The sequence below is a fragment of the Heterocephalus glaber genome, unplaced genomic scaffold (assembly GCF_053883595.1).
Source record: "Heterocephalus glaber isolate CG9 unplaced genomic scaffold, H.glaber_assembly_v1.0 deba00001538, whole genome shotgun sequence".
NCBI lineage: Eukaryota > Metazoa > Chordata > Mammalia > Rodentia > Bathyergidae > Heterocephalus > Heterocephalus glaber.
This window is the reverse complement of record NW_028258333.1, coordinates 25403954-25428062: the sequence shown is the minus strand read 5'-3', so window position 1 is coordinate 25428062 and position 24109 is coordinate 25403954. Positions and strand designations below refer to the sequence as shown.

Sequence of the window (24109 nt, the reverse complement as noted above, 5' to 3'; positions counted from 1 at the left end):
AAACTTTCACATTAAAATCAGGAACAAGACAAGGATGCCCACTATCACCACTCCTGTTTAATATAGTTCTGGAAACATTAGCCACAGCAATTAGAAAAGAGAAAGATGTAAAATTTGCTTTTACAATTCTTTTAGCATATCTTAGTTTAAGCCCTCATTTTCTTTACTAGAGGAATACTTGGTCTTCATAATTACTCTCCCTATTCAAGTTCTATTCTTTCCCATTCTAATGTACTCTTCTGTAGCCCACAAGCCTTCCTAAAAGTTAGTCTTAGCTTTTTCAGCAGGGTTGACCATTTTCTGCCTTTGGGATTCTGTAGTATGTTATACATTATCTTTATGCTACGATTTGTTCACATCTGCTTCTCTTAGTCATAGTTGACAAATATTCATTGACCTTTAATATATATTGTATACTGATCTTTTGCTGGTGACTCAGCTGTGAAAGAGAAAAGATTGAGTCCTTGACCTTGAGATTATATTTTAATGGAAAACAGCAGGCATGTGAACATGAAAATTTAGGTACTAATAATTGGTCTTGATATAAAATTGTTTAGGTAGAATTGATGGTTTGGAGGGCTGTTAAGAGAAAACTGCTCTAAGGGCATAATATTGAGTTGATACTAGACTAATGAGAAGGCAACATATGAAGATACATAGAGGAAAAGTCTTCCAAGCAGAAGGAACAACTACTACAAATACCCAGAGGTAGGAAGAAACCACTGTGGCTTATGCATAATAAATGAGAGGGAGAGTATACAAATCCAAGAGAGTGGTAAACAAGTTATAACTTGGAGATGATGGTACACTGCCGAGGGAATTTATATGATCTGATTAATTTAGAAAGATCACTCTGTGAAGAATATAGCTCTTAGAGTAGGCTCTGCATGGCACATATCACTAAATCCACGTTGATTGAATGAATTAATTCATAAGGTCATATGATAGGGAAGATTATTTGAAATTTGTGTGTGTGTGTGTGTTTGGTTTTTTGAGACATGGTCTTTGTATGTACTTCAGACTGGCCTTGAACTCACTAAGTAGCCCACACTGACTTCAGAGTCTTCAATGATCCTTCTGCCTTACCCTCCCAAGTGCTGGCATTACAAGGATGTGCCACCATGCCTGGCAAAATTCAAGTAGTGTCTTTCAAAACGAGAAAGCAAAATAAACATTGTAGAAATGATGGTTGTATTAATGTCCCTTATAAGCTATGTATGTATAACTCTTATGACCATAACTATTGTCAATTTTAATGAAAGTTCTTTTTCATTGGGAGTGGGAATGTCATATTCATTCATTCATTCAGTTAATTAATGACTATATACCATAGACAGAGTATTTTACCAGGTCCTTTGAAGTGTCAAGGTTGAAGTTACAAGATCAGACCTTGCTCTTAAACTTCAGTTAGTTTCATGTCATTAGACAAATGTGTTGTGAATGAATACTTAAGCTAGACTGACAAGCCAAGAGGCCCTGAAAGAAGTTGACATAGGCAATCTCTATAAAAACATGGCTCTTGGGCCAGGGATTTAGCTCAGTGGTGCCACAGCCTGCCTCTCAAGCGCAAGGTCCTGAGTTCAATCCTTGGCAACCCCCCCCCCAAAAAAAACAAAACCATGGCTCTGTTTATTTGAACCATTTTGCTGCTGCTGCTCTGCGTTAGATTGTTGAAACTATTCTTGGTGACATAGGGAAAATAGAAGAATAAGTAATGTTTAAAAAAATGTTTATTTTGGATAAAAACCTAGAATAAAAAAATTTGCCTTCCTTTAATGATAATATTTTTATTTAATTGTAATAATCTGCCATCTACCTATCCATCATGAAGGTATTCATTCTGTACTTTTTTCTTGGATCTTAAGCAGAAGGGCTTATAGGTGAATTGGGGGAAATTCTTTCATTTCTTTTTTTTAAATTTTATTGGTTCATCTTAGGTATACAATATAATGACATTCATCATTGGGAATTTGTACCTATACATAATATATCTTGGTTCTTGTTTTTTCCCCATACTCCTGCCTCCCTTCAACTCCTCCACCCCTCCTTAGCTACAAAGACTTTGTTTCCATTTTTTTCTTTTCTCATATTAATTCCATTCCCTTCTTTCCTCTCACCTACCCCTTCCCCTTTGGACCTTTTCTTCCTGTTTCACATTATCTATTACGGCTTTTGATCCTTATTTACACTTTCAGTTTCTCACACCAGAGAAACTATTCGGTATTTACACTTCTCTCTTATTTAGGAAATTCTTTCATTTCACAATTATTATTTATGTACCTTTTGTGCCTCTCCGTTTTGCACCTCTGGTGCTGGGAGTAGAACCTCACACAATCTAGGCAAGCATTTCAGACATAATAGTAAAAAAAATGATTATATATACCTATTCTACTTCAACTGCTGTAAACATGAGGCAATCTTATTTATATACCCCCCATGATAATTTTAAAGCAAATCCCAGGTATTTATTATTTTCATTGCAGATATATCAATATTTATCTGTAGGGCATAAGGACTTTTTTGGGGGAGGTACCGGGGATCCAACTCAAGACCTGGTGCTTGTGAGGCAGGCGTGGTGCCACTGAGCTAAATCCTGGGACCAGGACTTATAAATACATAAACACCTTGCCATTAGTGCAACTAAATAAATTAACAGTAAATTCTTTTTATGTCAGCGAATCATTTTCAGATTTTCCCAATTGTCTGACAGAGATCTTGAGTTAAGATTTGTATAACAGCATACTTCTAGTTTTTTTTTTTTAATATATTAAAAGTAAGCTGTCAAATTGCTTGCTTCTCTCTCTGGTTAATCTGTCTAACAATTTCTATTTTGCTAGTTGAACTTTTTCTTTTCTTTTTTTGGTTTTTTTTTTTGGTACCAGGGATCGAACTCAGGACCTTGTGCTTCCAAGGCAGGCGGTGGAATCACTGAGCTAAATCCCTGGCCCTTTTTTTGGTTTTTGAGACAGGGTCTCACCATGTAGTTCAGGCTGTCCTTGAGCTCACTGTGTAGGCTGTATGGACCTCAGACCTCAGACTCGTGGGGATCCTCCTGTCTCTCAAGTGCTGGGATTACAGGTGGGCACCACCACGCCCAACCATTAAACATTTTAAATGTGTTTAGATAGTTATTGTTCTGCTTTGAGATTTATTTCAAGTCTGAATAATTCCAGAAAATTCTCAATGCTTGTCTTTTTTGAGTACTGCAGCCTTCCCATTTTCTCTTGGTGTCTCCCATAGGAATTCCTATTAAATATATGTTAAACCTTCTCTTTAATTTTTTAGCTTTTAAAACTCATTTGTTTCTTTACCATTTTTCTGGGATAGGGGGCCAAGTTCTATAGATTATCTTCAGATATTTCTTTCAGTTTATTCTTTCTTTAGCTCTGTTTGTTCTGTTGATGCTTCCTATTAAGTTACTTTAATTATGACGCTATTATTTAGAGAAATTCTCCTTGGATCTTTCTGAGATTTTTTTTAGTGCTTCCTTGAATCTTGAATTTTCTTTCCTATAGCTTTCAGATCTTGTTGCTGCATTTGTAAATAGTGTTTTACTGGTTCATTGGCCTAAATTGTTTGCCCAACTACATAAACTGATTTTGTATTAAGGTAAGACCATCACTGACCAGGGTTCATGAAAAAAGCTTACGGTTCATGATGCCTTTCATGCATAAGATTTGAGATTAGACTGAATTTTTATTCTGTTAATTTTAGGTTTGCTGTGTCTTCTTTGGTGTATATTAATGGTTATATTTACATATAAAAATAGGGGGATGGGGATTTAGCTCAGTGGTTTCGCCGCCTGCCTCGCAAGCGCAAGGACCCAAGTTCGATCCATGGTACCAAAAAAAAACCAAACCATACATACAAAAAATAGGATACAAAATATGTAATATTTTCAGAGCACTGATTCAGTACAGCAGTACCTTGGTTCACGAATGCTTTTGTTTGCAAGTGATTTGGTTTGCAAACAGAAGCATTTGGCAAAATTTTGTTTTTGTTTGTAAACTGCATCATATGACAAACACGACTGCAGCCATCTTTCCCATACCAGCACTAATATGACTATCTTTTCCAAAATTCGTAGAACAAATTAAGTTTGTGAACAGAGGTTCCACTGTATCTGTGCTGCTGAAGCAAACACTACAAAGCACTGATTTAGAACTCAGTTAAAGTGTATTAAAATGGTATATTATTGTGTTAAGTCTGTATAAGATGTGATTAATATACATATACTAAGATGTCTCAGTGATAGTTGGTGACGAGCTGTCTTTAAATGCCATCGAGTCTAAAATTTCTATTAGGAATTTTGTTCAAAGATGGACATTTTGGGAATTTTGTTTTGTTTTTCAGAATTAATTTGATTATAAATTATGTTAAATTTCAGGTAGACACCCCAAAACTTACAGACTGAGATGTGTTACTTTAAATGACAATAAAGTTTTATTGAAGTTGAGACAGTTGTTCACGTAAAGATTAAAATCAAATGTCAGAGTTGATGGAGACAGTGAAAAGAGAAGCTTGGGAGCCAAGGATAAAACTTTAATGTTGAAGGATATGGGTGGGATGGGAGGAGGTTATACAAACTCTGCTGAAGCACAGTGAGAACTAGGTTCAAAAAGGACCAAGACTTAGTAGGTGTGGAAGCTATAGGAGAAAAAGTGGATTTGGTTAGCACTGGCCAGTACTGTAAGGGAAGAGTCAAGGAGTTTGAAAAGTTAGGAAAGAAAGGAAAATAATAACAGTAAAAATGTTTGAATTGTACAAATGAGAAACTTGAGGGTACCTTCAATAGACTGATACTTAGACATCAGGTTGATGGAATTAAAGAGATAGTGAGGTAAAAATAAATTCAATTGCGTTTCAGAGATATTTGGTAAAATAAAAAGTAGTACTGCAATGTTTCAAAACTAGGAAACTGGACAGAAGAGTAAGATCCATAAGAAGAGTGAGTAACAAAAAATACTGAAATGATACAACAAAACATGGAATCAGAATTTCAAATGGAATGACTGTAAGATAGCATAGTAATAACATAGTTATTAGGTTTGTAATCCATACTCAAATCAAGTATACTGTAGCCAAGGTGTATTTGTACCTTTACCTCCCTTATTAGTTTTTCAAAGGGAAGCGTTTAACTACATTTATAGACATTACTTTTCAGACAAGTGATCTAAACCACTTCTGTTTCATAGAGAAAAACAGACATGGAAGAAGGTGTACATACAAAATATACAGCTAACTTAATTTTAATAGACTGGGTATGTATCCTTGTCTCAGCCTTTAGGCACAGGTCTTTTCATTTCATCACAGAATTCATTTAAATACTGAATTGTTTTAAAGACAAACAATTTTTCTCTTATAAAAAGGGTTCCTAATTAGGGAGCTTAATGATTTTACAAGTATCTTTATAAAATAAAATAATTGATATGGAAATTGTAGCAGAACACGTAGTAATTGTAATCTCTAAGTAAAAATTGCTTTTAGTCATTTTTACCACTTCAGAAAAGGTTGTTCTAATTGAAATTTGTACTTTTCATATTTTATAATGGCAGAAAAATAACATTAAAACAAGTGTGTTCCAAAGATTTCTTTGAAAGGATCAAATTCAGGACTTTGCGCTTGATAGGCAGGGGGCAGAACCACTGAGCTTTACCCAGCCCTTGAACAACAGATTTGTCTGTAACCTAGAGTATGGCTTTTATGAATACTTTGCATATACTTCTATTTAAAGCAAAAATGTTTTGTGAATTTGGTTCAATTCTCTACTATAAATTTTCTTTTAATAGGTATTAGGAACCCAAGTACTATATTCTATTCTAGTTTTATTATGAAAGAAGTGAACTATAAGAAAGTACTGATGCAATTTTTTCCACATAGCAGCTCTTACCTATTTTTTCCTTCCCATTTTCTCCTTCTCTGTGCCAAAAAATCTTTATAAGTTTATTAGTAACTTACCATGTAAAAATAGACAAGGATGAAATAATTAGGGAATTAAGCAAAGTATGTGATTGGATTCAGTTCTTTCTTCAACTTGTATTACCCAGAACATATCTTTCTAGTATTTCATGAATGTGAATATACTGCTTAAGAAAGTGATTCAGCCAGTGGTCAGGAATGTGATTTTTCTGAAGGTAAATAGCCTTAACCACTTACCAGGCCAATTATTTAAATTCTATCTACTTTTTTCTTTCTTTTTGTGTTGCTAGGCAGTGCTGTTTAAAAGTTTTTATATTAGACAGATATGAGTAGACAAGCTGTATTATGTTGTTAGTTATGTTAAATAAATTTGTTCTTAGGATGTGAGATTCCTTTTCAAAGCAGTACAAAAATGTTTGGTTATGGTTGGAGGAATTAGATTATTTTGTATCTTTTTGGCTCTCAAAATTTAGGACATAACTTTTGTGGCAGCATGATCTGTTTTTATATCTGCTCTTTATGTATATCTGTACTATAACTATCATTATTATAACTAATCACAAGGCAGTATTTCCCTTTTATAAATTCTAATATTTTAGTATTCACAGTTTTAACCTCCAGACTGTTATAAATGCCAGATTATGAAAAGTTTAAGTAACATATTCCTGCTTATTATAAAAGAATATTATTCTATAATATCTGACAATATATAAAAATGTTTTTTTAACTGTGTATCAGGTTATACCTAGAGAGAGGTAAATTTATCATGTTTTGATCAGTGAATCTTTACACATTGACAAACTTGTGAAGAAAGCAGCCAGACCAAGAAACAGAACTTAGTATATTTTAAAATTTTTATGTATTTACTTACAAATAGAATATTTATGTAGTTACTAAATATTTTTTGAGTCACTGGTGTGTGCCAACCATTGTTTTTGAGGTATTAGCATTTTTTTTGGCGGCGGGGTGGGGGGGACGTTGTTTGTTTTGTTTTTGAGGCAAGGTCCTATTCTGTTGCCCAGGCTGGTCTCAAACTCGCGCTCAAGTGATCCTTCTTCCTCAGCTTCCTGAGTAGCTGGGAGTATAGGCATCTCCCACTGTTCAGATTTTAGGGTGAACTAAAACAAACTTGTAAGAAGTAATTGCCGCATAATCATGTAAGTAAATGTAACTGTCCTATGAAAGACAATATAGAGGGAGTCTGTAGTATATTGTATATTGAGGAATAAAGGACAGGCTTGAGAAACATACTGCACAGGCTCAAATCTCATTGCCATCTTCTTGGATTTCTGTGACTTTAGGTAGAAAACTAATGTTTCTAAATCTCATTTGGTAACAACAGAACAATAACAATATTTTCTACCTAATTGGGGTGGAATTTTAAAAGAATATTATGTAAATACATTAGTACAGTGATTTGGGCTTTGTGTTAGTAATTACGATTTTTGTGGCAGTGTGTGTTGTTTCATTTATGTATTTGAAGATGATACCAAAGAGTATTTCATAGTACAGGTTTTTATTTCTTCTAGAGTTCAGATCAGACAATCCAGAGAGCTATCATAGTTTCATAACATTTTGGTAGAATTTTCAGCATGTTTCAAATTTCAGTGTCTATAAGAACTGCTGTTGTACTTTCTATAAGTTCAAATTACAGTGAATCACTTTCCAGGCATACTTGATTCTAAAATTGGTATTTTTAAAATAATAACTTAACATTTTCTTTGAGGGCATAAGTTTGAAAACTGATTGTGTAAGTCTGCTTTCAATACATAACCAAATAACCAATTATTTTGTTCATCATTTTACATCTAATATTGTGAAGTTTTGACATTTGTTTTTGGTGTATATCTCACTACTAAAATAGAAAATTTCCTCAAAAACTATATGTATTGCTCTGTGATTTTCTATCCACAAATATTTGTTTATTCAATCAAATCTGGGGTGCATTCATTTCCTACCACATCCAATTCATTACTGATGGAGATTTTTAAAAGGTGTAAACTTGTTTTTCTCTTCTTGTATGACTTCTCCAAAGTTGTCTTTATAAAACACAGAACTGTTCATACCATTCACTTGCATAAATGTGTTGCTTAATAATTAACTGTTCCCAAAAGATATCTAAATTTCTTTTCATGTTTTAGTCCTTAGAATGCAGCTTTGTTTTGTTTTCACATTTTATATGCCTGTAAGACTTGCTTGTTTTTTTCCCCAGTACTGGGGATCAAACTCAGGACCTTGTGCTTCTGAGGCAGGTGAGGTGCCCCTGAGCTACATCCCCCTTAAGCTCCAGTGTTAAATATCTTCTAAATGATGGTTGTTTCCCTCAGTTTTTCTGTCATTTTTTTCATCTAGTGTTTACTGAGAACCTACCATGTTCCTAACATTACGTCAGAGGCATGGGATGCTTTAGTGAACAGATTTCTTGTCTTTACTTGTCTTAAAATCTAGTAAAGGATCATCACTTGTATCTTTATTTTGTTTCTACATATTTACTATCTACCTCACTACTATATTACTATTATTTCCCTCCTTTTTCCCCCAATTAATTTTTATTTCTAGGAATGAGACAAGACCATATCTTATGTTTAATATTGTTTCCTAACCTAGCAGTTTGGACAGTACTGTGTATGGCATACGATGAACATGAAATGTCTGACTAAATAAAACGTAGAAATTTTAAAAACCCATGTAGATACATAGATTTACTTCCAGGATAGACCATAACTGTTCTTTATGTAATATATTTAATTTTTAAAAAATTATTAAGGCTAGAGGATGACTTAGTAATACAGCACTTGCCTAACATGTAAGGTCCTGGGTTTAATCCCCAGCACCACCCCATTATAATAAAAGGGATAAATATAACCTAGTGTTATAGTTTATTTTCTTTAGAACTTTGAGAGGAATATTCTCATTTAAAAGTTTAATTTTAAAATATTTAGAATATTCATATTATAGTATGTTCAAAATAAAAGAAAACATACATTATAGCTTCTAATTATTAAAATAATGCATTCATACAGCTTTTAATAGATTTTCTGTTCAAACAAATCATTAACTGCTTCTAGTTATTTTTAATGTTCTGTACTTTGATAGTTATAATATATAACATGTTCATGATGAAACAATTAAAGGCATTGCTTTTGTTAATAGAATTTTAAAACAATTTCATCAGTGAGCTGCTACAAGTTGCTTAATTTATCCAAAAGTACAAATGATAAACCTTCAACAAGGACTTTTTTCCCCATTGATAAATGCCCTTTACCCCTTGAAATCACTTAAAATCATTGATCTTTTGGAATCATAAAAGGATGCTATATTTTTGTAAAATGTAAAATTTTTAGTCTAAAGTTGGAGTAGAAAAGAGATCTGAACCCCTGAGTCATTGGGAAGACAATCTTAATATGTTACAGATCTGCAGAAGTTGCCACACCTCTTCCTACCATTATCATTATAAGAGGAGGACAATGGTACAGGAACCCAATAAACTAGTCTCTTCCAGTCTCTGGGAGGAGATAATAGAGCAGATCTAGTGGTAAGCAAAACAAGCAACAGCTGAAGCTTATCTATAAACTATACTTGTGATGATCATCACATCATTTGTAATCATATTACTAAAATGCATCTTTGTATACATTTGATAGTAAAAGGAGGTGGTATTTATGACTACTATAGTGCAGTTAGTATAAATCGGAACACTGCCAAGTCAGGTATATGTACCATGTGATAAGTGCTATACAGAAGTATGAAAAATGTGTCATGGGAACAGAGAAGGCAGTTTGTAGGTTAGAGAAATACCTTTGCACACCTAGTCTGAGCTAGATTTCTAAACAATAACAAGGATTTTCCCTTCAATTGGGCAGAGAAACAAAGAGCTTGTCAGGTCCCGAATTTAAGGAACCTAGTGACATTTTGCTGTCCATGTATCTGTCCCAAGAATTGCTTCATGGTTCACCATTCTTAATTTACTTTCACTTTTTTCTTTTTTTATGTTCTTTTCTTTGTGAAAATCCATGTTTTTATTACCTTCCTTTTAAAGATCTTTTGAGATTTGCAGGGCAGTTCTACTGGAAACAAGTTTTTCTCAGTTTTCGTTTATCTTTAGTCTTAATTTCTCCTTTACTATGGAAGGATACTTTCACACAATTCTAGTTTAGTGGTTTTTCTCTCTCAACACTTTAAATATTTCACTACATTCTCTTGTCATTTGCATTCCTTTTGAGTAGAAGTCAGATGTAATTCTTCTCTTTATTCCTCTATAGGTACATTTTATTCTTTGTTTTTCCCTGTGACTTTTTTCAGGATTTTTTCCCGTATCATTGATTTTCTGTAGTCCCTGGGGTTTTTAGTTTGTTTTTTGTTATTATTTTGTAGTTATCCTACTTGCTGTTCTCTTAATTGGATTTGTGGTTTGATGCCTGTCATTAATCTGGGGGAAATTCTTACCATTATTGTTTCGCATGTTCCGTCTGTTCCTTTCCTCTCTATCTGGTATTCTGATTATGCATATGTGATCCTTTTGTAGTTGTCCAACAGGCTTTGGATATTCTGCTCTGTTTTTTCTGCAGTCTTTATTTATTCTCTTTGATTTTAGTTTTAGTGATTACTATTGATGTATCCTCCAGCTCAGATTCTTTCCTCTGCTATGTCCAGTCTACTAATAAGATATCAAAGGCATTCTTTATTACTCTTACAGTATTTTTGATATCTACCATTTCTTGCATTCTTAGAATTTCTGTCTCTGTTACATTGTCCATCTGTTCTTACATGCTGTTTGCCTTATTCACTTGAGCCCTTAGCCTGTATTAATCAGTTATTTTACATTCCTGGTCTGCTCTGATAAGTCCAGTGTCCCTACCTTATCTGGTTCAGATACTTGCACTATCTTTTCAAATTGTGTGTTTTTTGCCTCTTAGTGTGCCTGGTAATGTAATTATTTATATTTATGTGTGTGTGTGTGTATTTTACTTTTTTTTTTAATTGAGAAAGGCTGTCATGTAGCCCAGGCTGGCCTCAAACTTGCTATGATTCTCTTACCTCAGCCTTCCAAGTGCTGGAATTACAAATGTGTGCCACCATAGCCCACATATGTATGTATTTTGATATCCAGACATGATATATAGTGCCTGTAATAGGAACTGTTACAAATAGGGCTTCAGTAATGTGATGGTAAGGTTATAGGAGAGGCAGCATTCTATTTTCCTCTTCTAGTGAGCCTGTGACCTCATTCCCCACCATCTTCTTTCCTTAGGTGAGGCAGAGTGCCTAAAGTAGAATAGAGTTGGATTTTCTCTTTTTCTCACATAGAAGTCTGAAGTTTGTATGAGTTGAGCATTTCCTTTCCCCCAGGTCATTTATGATTTACTCAAAAATATCAGCAGATTAGGATCTGGTTATACAGTTTTTCCTGAGGCAGGTCTTGTTACAGAGAAAAGCTTGCCCCTCTTTCAAAATGGTTCCTTTTCTTCTCTTTGTGCTAGAAGCACAATGGGATTTTTTTTTTTTCCTTGTGAGAGTTAATTGGATTCCTAAAGGGAAGACTCAGAAGTGAGCCTGGCCAATCCCAATGTCTGGATTCCCTTGCCATCTTTCACTCTGAGATGTCTACACCCAGACTCCAGCAGTTTACCAGTTGCAGCTCAGGTTTTCTACTTCAGCACCATTGTCAAAACCAGATGTGGTAGGGCCAGGGATTTAGCTCAGTGGTTCCGCCGCCTGCCTCACTAGCACAGGGTCCCGAGTTTGATCCCCGGTACCAAAAAAAGAAAACCAAAAACCAGATGTGATGATGCACTCTTGTAATCCCAGCACTCGGGAGACTGAGGCAGGAGGATCACCACAAGTTTGAGGCCACATAGTTGATTGCAGCAAGTCATTTGAAGTGTATATTGAAGCCATTTCAAAATTAAATGTTTATGTATATACAGATATACACAAATACAGGTCTCAGTGAAAATGCAAATTTACACTGCTAACATACCAGTGTTGTATAAAAGTATCTTCAGACTGTGTGAAGAAGGTTTATCTGAAACAAATGAATTTCATGTTTACACTTAGGTCCCATCTCCAATATATCTCATTATGTAAATGCAGATATTCCAAAATCTGAAATATTATTGGTCCTAAGCATTTTAGATATAGTATACTCAATCTGTAATTTTTTATGGATGTGAAAAGAGCTTTACTGGTACAATGCCAACTTTTTGTTGAGCTATAACTAACAAAATATACGTTTTTAAGTATACCTTTAAGTGTGCACTTGATAGTTATACACCGTGTAATTACTACCTCTAAACAAGCTAAAGATTTTCATCCCTTTGCCTAAACCTTTCTACCTATTTCTATTTTCATATTTTATCTCCCTGCAACCACTGTCTGATTTCTATCATTAGAGATTACTTTTACCTCTCTTTGAATTACATGTAAATGGGATAATATGGTAGGTACTATTTTGTCTGGTTTCTTTTAATAATTTCAAAATTGATCCATGTTATGTCAGTTTTTTTTCTTGTTGATTACTATTTCAGTGTGTATATATACTGCAATTTGTTTCTCCACAGTTCTGTTGGTGGACATTTGAGTTATTTCCAGTTTGGGATATTATAAGTTAAGCTCCTATAAATACTCTTTTACAAGTATATTTGTGGGCATATATTTCAAACTGATGGTGGAATTGCTGGATCATAATTTAGATAGGTTTATGTTGTCAACAACTCTCTAAGGTGATTATAACATTTAATATTCCTTTAGCAGTGTGTGAGAATTCCAGGGTTTTTTTTGTTTCGTGGGGGTTTTTTTTGGTACCGGGGATTGAACTCGGGACCTTGCGCTTGTGAGGCAGGTGGTGGCACCACTGAGCTAAATCCCTGGCCTGTGTAAGAATTCTAGATGCTCCATATCCTTTCCAATATTTAGTGTTGTCAGTCTTTTTGATTTTAACCGTTCTCTTCAGTGTGTAATGGTAGTTAATGTCGTTTTAATTTTATATTTTTCTGTTTAATTATGTTAGGCATCTTATACTCACTGGCCACATACTTAATTTCATTCATATTTACATCTTTTCTATTCAAAATTGTTGTCCCCTTTTTACTGGGTTATCATTGTATTCTTGATTTCTAGATGATCTTTCTATATTCCCTATGAAAGTCTTTATAGATATATGTATTATGACTACCTCACTCCCCTATATTATGGATTATGTTTCTTTTTTTCCCCTCCTTCCCTTTCTGGGTTTGAAGCCAGGGCCTTCTGCATGCTAGGTAAACACTACCACTGAGTTATGTCACCATCCATTTTATTTTATTTTGAGACAGGGTTTCCTAAGTTGCCCAGGCTGGCCTTGAAATTGCTGTCTTCCTACTTCAGTAGCCTCCTGAGTAGCTTGGATTACAGGTGTGCACCACTCTACCCAGCTCATTTTCTTAATACTCTTGAGCAGATATTTTGCATTTTGATAAAACCAAATATAGATGCTCTTCAGATTTTGATGAGTTTTAGTCCTGTAAACTCATCATAAGTTGAAAATATCTTATGTCAGAACTGCATTTAGGGTTGGGTATTAGCTGTTCAGTGATTGAGTACTTGCCTAGCACGAGCAAGCACTTTGATCTCCAGTACTGTCAAAAAAATGTACTTAAGATATATCTGGCCTACCCTGCCAAATATTATAGCTTAACAGTACTTTATACTGTAGCATATGAATTATTTAGCCTTTTTGATTAGGTGGGTGCCTAGGATCTGTCGCTCACCGTCACTGCCCAGCACTGTGCGAGAGTGTACTACCTATTGCTAATGCAGAGCAAGATTAAAATTTCAAGTTCAGTTTCCACAGAGTGTTTTTAGCTTTCACATCATCATAAAGTTGGAAAAGTTGTAAGTAGATGTGTAAGACACTATGTGTAAATTTTTTCTTTTGTGATTTTACTTTATACCTTGCTGAGATTTTATTATATTTTTGTGTTATATAATACAAATTTAACAAATCATCACTGTAAAACTGATGCCAAAGGGGGAGAAATGGAGAAATCAGGCTGCAAAACTGTGTGTGTGTGTGTGTGTGTGTGTGTGTGTGTGTGTGTATGTGTATAAAACCCTCTTTCCTGGCATACTCTGGATTGATAGTTGATTGGTTAACCAAAAAGTTACTCAGCTGAGTTTGATCCCCAGTACCAAGAAAAAAAAAGTTACTCGGCATTGGGATAAATAATGATATACCTATAAAAATGTAAAGTTTGAAATTTTTTGAGCTAAAACTTTTATGTGTTTATTTTTTATGGTAAGACTCTTTGAAGGGTGGGATTATTAATTGGAGCCCCATATGATCAATTGTCTATATTTCAGAATTCATTGATTGATGATTTTTAATTTTCATTCCAAGTGAAATGAAAGATGTTTGTAAAGAAGTGTATATGGAGTCCTTCCAGCTTTTAATGGTTCCTCCACCCTGTCTCTGACATGTCTTACCTTAATTCAATAGCAATTAAAAAGATATATATATATATATATATATAGTGTGTGTGTGTGTGTGTTATTGGTGATTGATCTCAAGGCCTGTGGAAACATTTTTTTTGGGTGGGGAGGTACCGGGGATTGAACCTTGGACCTTGCGCTTGCGAGGCAGGTGGTGGCACCACTGAGCTAAATCCCCAGCCCAGCAATTTTCTTTTTAACAACTCATTTTTATCAAGTCTTTCCAAAAATTCAACTTAGTTGTATAAGAACTTTTTACAAAACTTAATGTTCATCATTTCATGCCATTTTAGTAAGAAATACAACTGGTATAAGTAGATATAGAAACAGATATAAATGACTCTTGGTGTGCATACTGTGCAGTGGATGTGAACTTGAGCATGTGAGTTTTAGAAAGTAGATTTCAATTGAGTGTGGACATAACTTACTCTTGTAAGATAATGAACTTTAGAATAGTTAAGATTGGTTTCTATTTTATATATTTTTAAAAAGATTTAAAAATTGATATGCAAAAGTGTTATTTCTGGATGGTTAAGCATTACTATTAGGGTTCTTCAGAGAGGCATATCCAGTAGGACATATATGCAGAGATATATGAGAGGAGTTTATTAGGAGAATTGGCTCACATGATTATGGAGGTTGAGAAGCCCCACAACAGTCTGTTTACACTGTATACTCAGGAATAGTGCCAGCAGGGATAGTGGTGGAGGGAGGCACTGATGTACTTAATAGCTGAGGAACTCAAAGTTCTTGATGGAGGAAAAATATAACTGCCAGCCTGTTAGATGTCAAATATGCCAAGTTCATGGTCTCATAATGTCGAGAGGCATTGAACCAAAGAAAGTTCAGAGAGTTTTTAAGGAGAAAAGAATAGCTCCTGGATTTCCAAGAGGGGTTCTGAATAGGGTGGCCACTGAGGCCCTTTATCAGAGGAAATTTATCCAGCAGTCATACCATGGGTACAATGTGGTCAGTCAGCCTATACAATTATAAGTATAGTCTCTTAGCTAATACTGATCCAATAGGGAAACTAGTCACATAGCAAGGCATTTTTGGGAAAGGATGAGTCCAGATGCTCTAGTCATCCACCTGGGCAACTTATTATGTGCACTTACTGGACCAGGTGGTGCTAATTACAATATAATCTCAAGTTATTGTTTATCCCTTAGGGAGGCATGAAGTCCTGGCCTTCTCCAGATGCGCCTTCAGCCACAATTCTTATGTCTTTATTGTTGTGCTGACTTCCTTGACAGCCCAGTCCCTCTGACTGTGTATTAATAACTTAGCTTAATCTAACTTAGCTGCCTATAATATTCTGATGTCCTAAGGCATGAGAAAAAGGGGGAAAGGGGAGAGGGAGAGAGACAGAGACACCAATTCACCTTTCCTCTGTTTTTGTTGTGTCCAGGTGCCCAGCCAACTGGATGGTTCCTGCCCACATGGAGGGCAGATCTTCCCTACTTAGTCCATTCATATTTACACGTCAGTCTCCTGTGGAAATATCCTCACATCCATACCCAGAAATAATGCTTTACCAGTTTTGTAGGTATTCCTTAATCCAGTTAACACCTGAAATTAGCCATCACAGTAATTTTTAATATTTTCTTTGGCTTTTATTATTTTCCAGAATTTTAAACAAAAATTATTTTTATATTCAAAGTACTCTGAAAATAAATGTTAATATAAATATGTATAACTTGTGGTAGTAATACTGACTAGTATATCCATGCCATTCAGAAAATTATTATTATTATTTTTTTGGTACTGGGGATCGAATTCGGGACCTTGCCCTTTTGAGGCAGTTGCCCAAACCACTGAGCTAAATCCCCGGCCTGTTCAATAGAAAATTATTTATGTGTAGCACATGCCATAAAATATATAACGTGTTTGTTATATTTAATTATTTTAAACTACTTTCCCCCACTTTTGCTTAAAAAAGCAATAGCGATGTGCAGATATTTCAATCTAGTCCCAGCCATAGTATCTGCATTAATTTTTTTTCAAAGTTATACTCATAATTTTATATCTTTCTTATGTTCATTTAGAGAAGTTGGAAAATATAAAGAATGAAAATAAATCATCATAGTTTTTACCGCCAGGAATTAACTTCTCTGAAAATATTTTAGTGTATATCCTTTTAAGAATCCTTGAATTGCATTACATTGATTCCCTATTTAGTTACTGTGTTCATTTCCAAAAACAGCAGACATTATGACAAGAAAATAAATTTCTTCACATTTTTTATTTCTCTTCAAAATTTGTATTTTGTTTTTCTTAATTATATACAGTAACTAGTATGTGAAAATACTACATTATATTTTTTAACAGTTCTTCTGTAAAACAACAAAATGTATGGTAACACAAGCAAAATGGGCAGCTCCTGGATGTAAGGATAGGAATCATATTAAAGATGATTTAAATCAATTGTATTTAGCTCTTCCATTCCAAGTATTAAGTTTCTGGATATTTAGAGTTGACTGCAGATATTACATTACTTCTAGAGATTCATGAGAGATACACATAGGATTTACAGGCTACACAATAAGAGGAAAAAGAACCACTGTAATTCTGGTAGTTCCTTTGTATTTTGCTTCCTTACATTTAAATGGTTGGCTATCTTACCCAGCTGCTCTCACACACAAGCATTTTTTTTTCCATTATGCAGCCTTAGGTTTCTAAACTAAAAGGCTTCAGAGAATATGATCATAATAGGTCATCTCATTGGTACTTTATGCTTCTCATACAGTAGTATTGTCAGTAGACAGCTCTGGAGAAGCTGAACTGGAAATATTGTGTCTGTAGGCACAAATAAAGACAGGTAAATCTCCTTAATTTTTTTTTCTTTTTGCTACCTTCCTATCAATTCTCCCTGCTCCCTGTATCAAAATTTCCCTGATCTCAAATTACCACTTTCTGATATAATTTTATTTATTTTAGCCTAAGGGTTGGCAGACTATACCTCTTGTGCAATGGACAAAATGCTTATGTCCCTACAAATTTCATGTGTTGGAATCCTAACCCCTAAGTGTTGATATTAGGAAAGAGAGTCTTGTGAATGGCATTCTTCTTCAACCTCTCTAATCTCTATGAAAGGGCCCCTAGAGATTTCTTTCCTCCCCTTTTTCTACCACGTTAGGAAGAAATGAGAAATTGACACATTGACAGTCTGCACCATGGACCAGTGATGGCAACCCTTTTAGAGATGAATCCCCCAAACTGCAACCCAAAACCCACTTATTTATCATAAAGTGCCAACACTGCAATTAAACCTGAGTACTGAGGTTTTAGTTTAGAAAAAACAACTCATACATTAACTTCTTTTGTCTTAAAAGAAGAACAAACAATACATGTGCTTATAGGTTCACCACCTCTGGACTACGGCTTTCACCAGAACTTGACCTGATTCTCACATCTTAGACTTACAGCTTCCAGAACTGTGAGAAATAAATTTCTGTTGTTTGTAAGACACCCAGTCTGTGGTATTTCTTAGCACCCTGAATTGACTGTATGCATTGCCACATTCATTCATGTATTATTTTCTGTACTTGATTTCTTACACAGCAGAATAATCAAGCAGTTGCAGTTTGTGCCCTGTAAACTAAAATAATTTTTTTTTGCAGTGGAGTCTTGCTGTGTTTCCAAAGCTGGCCTCAGGCTCCTGGGCTTGACTGATCCTCCTGCCTCAGCCTCTCTAAAATGGTTTTTATCTGGTCCTTTACAGAAGGTTTGCAGACTTTTAATCTAGCAAGTAAGGAAGGAACCAGTAATTTCTCATTTTGTTACCAGCAGAACTATAATCTGATATTTCAGGTTAAAGTTCCTCATAGCAACATTATAGCTGGTGAGTTTTAGATAGTATTTCAATATAAATTAACCCTAATTATTTTAAATTGGTTTGGGAAGTAATATAATGTTTAGGAGAAATATATTCCTTCAATAGCTGTTGTGAAGCAGTTCTGAAGTCCTTCCCTAATTAGGGTTCTTGGTACAATAATTATATAAATAAAATGAGGGAAGAGGTGAAAAAAGTAGGAAAGCTGGTTCATTTTGATTTGAGTTGGGAATGATGACATTCATTAGGCAAGCACTTGTCTCAGTGTTGAATTATTATTGTTTTTCAGTGTTGAATTATTAACACCTGTCAGTTTTAGAGTTGTGTGCATAGCCTTTTTATTGTTATTCATTGTCAGTTATAATTGTGCTTCTGTGTGAAGTACATTAAGGAGAGATCTATCCTGTTCATTGTTATATTCTCAGTACCTACACAGCATCTGATTACAACAGGCATTCAGTTAATGAACTCAGATATAAGATTTCATTTTTGTATCAAGATTTTTAAAAAATGTCTACAGTCAGTTGTCCCTTTAGAAAATAGGCAGCAAAAATCTATACACCTTTGTGAGGAATACATCTTTTCAGGCTAACCATCTTAAATATTAGTCCTCTGGGATCGTTTGATAGGAGTAACCATATTGTCACTTTGGTAAAGCTTTTGTTTAATGCTTGACAGTCTAATGATAAATTGATGTAAAATTTTTAAGTTATGCAATCTAATGATAAGTTGATGTAAAATATTTAGGTTATGCATTTAGTAGTTAAGTTTCACAACTATCTTTAGTCCTTGACCTTGACTTTGCAAATTGATGTGGGTTCTAGGTTAAGGAAATAAGTTACAGATTATTATAAGCTTCTCGAATATAGTTAAATCATTTAATACATTGGTTTACTTACAGTTTTTCTTCCCCAATCTCTCCAAATAGATTCAATTTATAATAACAGAAATACTAAGTAATTTATTCATGGCCTCTTATAATTATTATTATTATTTTTTGTACCGGGGATCAAACTTGGGACCTTGCGCTTTCGAGGCAGGCTGCGGAACCACTGAGCTAAATCCCCGGCATCTTATAATTATTTTTAATGGAATCTGAACTTACTCAATGATAGGTTTTTATTCCACTTTTGAGGGCTGGGATTTAGCTTAGTGGCACCATGCCTGCCTCACAAGCATAAGGTCCTGAGTTCGATCCCTGGTACCAAAAAAAAAAGTACCATTCCACTTTTGATATAACTCCATAAGTCACTAATTAAAAAGATACATCCTAAGCCACTTAAGATAAATTGAATTTCACTCACGTTAGAAAACATATATTAGCTAGACAAGGTGGTGCATGCCTGTAATCCAGTACTCTAAGAGGCTAAGACTGAATGATCACAAGTTCTGGCCCAGCCTGGGCAATTTAATGAGTTATCTAGACCCTGTGTCAAAATGAAAAAACAAAACAAAATAAAAAAACAGGGCTAGGGATGTAGCTCAGTGCAATAACTGATTCAAGGTTCAATCCTTAGTAAAACCCCCCCCCCCGTTACATGTATGTATTGTATATATATCCTAAAATTCATGAAGGATACTGTAGAATCAAGTGAATGATTTCAACAGATATCAGCATTAAAGAGATTAGAAATAGCTGAGATAAACAGTGTGTTTAGTAGTTTGATACCAAATTGTAATGGCCAAACTACCAATAAACAGAGTGGAGTAAAGTAGCCGTATGGAAGCTAAATGTAAAATAAAACAGTGCAGTTTCATTTGGTGAGGAAAATACTAATTCTAATTATTTCCTTGGATTTGTGAAGATAGAATCCAAAGGAAATTATAATGGCTCTTAAACTAAAATATGAACAACATATTAAGGCTTTTTGTTTTGTTTTGTTTTAGGATTGTGCTTTCATTTTATTTAACAAGTAGGATGCTGAATATATTAATACAAGAATAAACCAGGCATGGTGGTGCACACCTGTAATCCCAGCACTCAGGAGGCTGAGGCAGGAGGATTGCCGTGAGTTCAAAAAAAAAAAAAGTTTATAGCAACCTGTGGAAATCAACACTTCTCTTCCAGGGGTCAGCAAACTACTACCTAGAGAGACCTGTTTGGCTGGTAGCCTGTTTCTGTGTAGCAGAGCAACCTACAGTGTTTACTACATTTTCAAAACTTTTTTTTTTCCTTTCACTACTCTAAAGATGTTGCTCTAGTAACTCTTACCTGTTTCTCACAAGAAATCTGTCATCCCTATTTTTTTTTTTTTGCTCTTTTCTATGTAATTTATCTTTTTAATTTGGCTACTTTTAAGATTATCTCTCAGTGGTTTTGAACAGTTTGATAATGATGTTTCTTGGTTTAGTTTTCTTCACATTCCTTATGCTTGGAGATGTTTGAATTTTTTGAATTTAGTGGCTTATTGTTTTCATCAGGTAACACAGTTTTCATCCATTCTTCAATTGTTCTGTGTGCATCTTTTTACTTTGACAACATACATATGTTAAACTGCTTGAAGTACTTCTGTGTTACATTTTAGGTTTATTGCCTTTTCAAGTTCACTATTATGTTTTTCCCATCCAAAATATTTTTCATGTAAGATATTAAAGCTTTTAGCTATAGAAATTTGAGTGTCTTTACATTTTTTTGTGCATGTGCCTGTTTTTGAACATAGAACTGTAGTTATAAAAACTGTTATGATGTCCCTTTTTTTGTAATTCCAGTATCTGCCAGTTTTGGGGTCAGTTTTAATTGATTGATTGTTCTGTACATTATGGTACATGTTTTCTCACTTCTTTACATGGCTTGTAATTTTCAACTGGATACCAAACATTGTAAAATTTGCCTTGCTAGGTGCTTTGTATGTATGTTTTCTATTCCTAAAAATCTTAGTTTTGGCCTTTAGTTATTTGGAAACAGTTTTGATTCTTTCAAATCTTACTTTTAAGATTTGTAGGTGTATCAAAGAAATGATTAGTTTATATATCTAATTGGTTCCCCGCTGCTGAGTCAAGGCTTTTCTGAGTACTCATTTCCATGAGGTGTTTCAATATGTCTCTTGAGGAACAGTTACTATTCCTTGACCTGGGTGACTGCATGGTATTCTCCCTCTAATTCTTTTGAGTGATTGTTTTCCTGGCCATGGGTAATTTCCTCACAAATATACAAGGGTGATTGTTCACTGAATACCTGAGGGACTCCCTTTCTAGATTTCCAGAGTTCTTTCTGAACACTGATCCTCTTCAGTAATCCATGGTCTCCCTGGACTCCTTGGCAGTGTCTGTTCAACTCAGAAAGGTTTTTCCTCCCAGAGACAAGGCCTGGAAACTCATAAGGCAACGAGCTGGTAAATTGTAGGGCACACATGTGTTTCTCATTTTTCAGGAATCACTGTTCTTTACTGTATGATAGCCAGTGTCTTGAAAACTATAATTTAATATATCTTATCCAGCTTTTTGATTGATTCAAACAGGAATTTGATTCCTTTTCCACATAAAAACAAGAAGTGAAAGTTGAGATGCTGAAATTTGTGATTTTTGTGTTTGAATAATTCCAGGTAATACACAGAGTTGGAGCATAGGTATGAGTGGAGTACAAATGCAAGGGCAGTTGGATGTCATCCATGTAGACTTTGAGGTCAACTAAATGAATGGACTTGGGTGGAGGGTGAGACTTAAACCAAGAGCCAATATTATGACATTTTAATACTGTGTCTTTTATGTGTTTGATTAGGGAAACATCCTTAAAATTATGTTAAATTGTCTTGTCTTCTAGAACCTTCTGATAACTTAAGAGAGATACTCCAAAATGTGGCCAAATTACAAGGCGTATCAAATATGAGAAAGCTAGGACATCTGAATAACTTTACAAAGGTATGTAACTTGAATTGTTATTCTTTTTTTTTTTTTTTGTACTGGAGATCGAACTCAGGTCCTTTCGCTTGCAAGGCAGGTGCCAGAACCACTGAGCTGAATCCCCAGCCCTGAATTGTTATTCTTGTTCCTTACAATGCTTAATAATTGTTTCTTAATCATCATTTAAAAAAGTTTTTGTATATTCACTCAATATTAGTCCTATTGTCATGTGTTTTTGTTTTGCTTTTATTTTGTTTTTTGAGGCAGGGTCTCTTATTTCCCATGATGGTCTCAAACTTATGGTCTTAGGCAATCTCAGCATTCTGAGTTGCTGGGATTACAGGTGCATCTCACTGTGTCTGGCTGTCATGTATTTTTGAATTTAAAATGCATTTCAATATTATTATATACTTATTGTAGAAAATGTTATATTGAGAAAAAATATGATAGAGTCAGATGAGTTTATTTTATTCACATATTTATATATGTTTAATTTTTTGCCTACAAACTTTATAGTGTATCAGTATAGTTATCAGTATCAGTATAGTGTGTATAAGTAATACGTGTGGTGCATTTTGTAGACATAATGATAATTCTCACAGAAATACTAGAATTGCTTTCAGTTATCCTGACGGTGTGTTCTTATTACCTATATCTAAATTAGAGCCCAGGGTAAATTGTAGGGACATAAATTCTCAAGTTTGACATGTGGATTGCTATGTTTTTAAGCCTCGTAGTGCTGGTCCACAAACTCAGACGAACACTAAAAGTATGTGTTGTGTTAGATGATGCCTTAAAATAAAAAACTGTTTGGACCCTTTGGGATAAAGTTATTTCCCCTTTTTAAATACTAAATATAAGTTGTTTTTAATTAGGAATAATTTTCTGTTTTAACCCTTTGCCACTCCAAGTGTAACCCATGGTCTAACAGCATTGGTATCACCTTGGAACTGTTTGAAAAATACTTGCAAAATAACTTTAGGTACCACTCCAGCCATGCTAAATCACAATCTGTAGAATTATAAAGATCCTTCTGTGAATTTGTGTGTACACTGAGGTTTAAGCAGCAGTATTTTAATACTTCCAAATATTTAACTTTTTCCTAAGTAATTGGGCTGTGGCTTAGAGTTGGCTTTATTTCATAAAATTGAGGAGAGGGGAATATAGTCAGTATGTAACAAAATTGTTTTTTTCAGTGTAGTACTCTGCAGTAAATACAAAATACGTTGAAAGTTTTTTCTTTTCCCTTATAGTTAGGGTGGCAAATTGTGTGTGTGTGTGTGTGTGTGTGTGTGTGTGTGTTTCTGTGTGTGTATGCATGTACTTTCATTTTTTCTTAATACTCTGACATTTATTTTTATATGGGAAAATTATTTTATATGAGGGAGGATAAAGCAATATTTTAAAGAACAGTTTTCAGAAAGTGACGACATATGTCTAGAGAAGAGGCTTCCAAAAATATGCCTCTGTGTGTTCTTATTTTTTTGAATATAATGGCAATCTTCAAGTATCTTTTTTCATTGTGGTGGTCAGATGTCAAATCTTAAGAACCAGTGTTATTCCAAGGTCACAAAATTCATCTTCTAGTTTCATTCCCTTATATTAAATCCCATAGTTTTATTTTGCCAGTCTTCACTCAAGCCTCACCACTTGCCTAGATTTAAATGTTAAAAATAGGTTAGTAGAGGTCTTTATCCTGTTAGAGCTCATGGTTACTGTCATAACCAGGTTTTAACACCTACATATGTAGTTACACATCTCTTAGCAATTAGCATTCTGAAAGATGGGGATGGTTGTAAGGATGGCAATGATTTCTGTGGTTATACTCTGGCACCAGCATGAGTTGAGTCCTAAAACAGTCTTAAAAATACAAAGCAGTGCTGTCTAATAGAAATATAATGCAATAACTATAGAAGTAAATGGAAATTTGTGAAATTAATTTTAATATTTTTCACTGATCTGTTATATGCAAAATTATCATTTGATATAATTAGTATAAAACATTTTAAAGTATTAACGTTTTCATATTAAATCTTTGAAATCAGATGT

The 24109-nt window shown here is 34.4% G+C and overlaps 1 protein-coding gene across 12 annotated transcripts in view; it reads left to right on the top strand.

Moving 5' to 3' along the window:
- Positions 1-24109, top strand: part of Rictor (RPTOR independent companion of MTOR complex 2) — a 132790-nt gene that overhangs the window by 20174 nt on the left and 88507 nt on the right. For 10 of the 12 annotated variants that reach the window (XR_015442246.1, XM_087189314.1, XM_087189315.1 and 7 more), the window contains one exon: positions 21981-22078. Coding sequence is in view for 11 of the 12 variants with exons in the window: in XM_087189314.1 (XP_087045440.1) it covers positions 21981-22078 (98 nt within the window). In the remaining variant the exon portion in view is untranslated. Of the gene's footprint in view, positions 1-20107; positions 20229-21980; positions 22079-24109 lie in introns of all 12 variants that reach the window. The other 2 variants (XM_087189318.1, XM_087189317.1) reach the window with 1 other exon arrangement.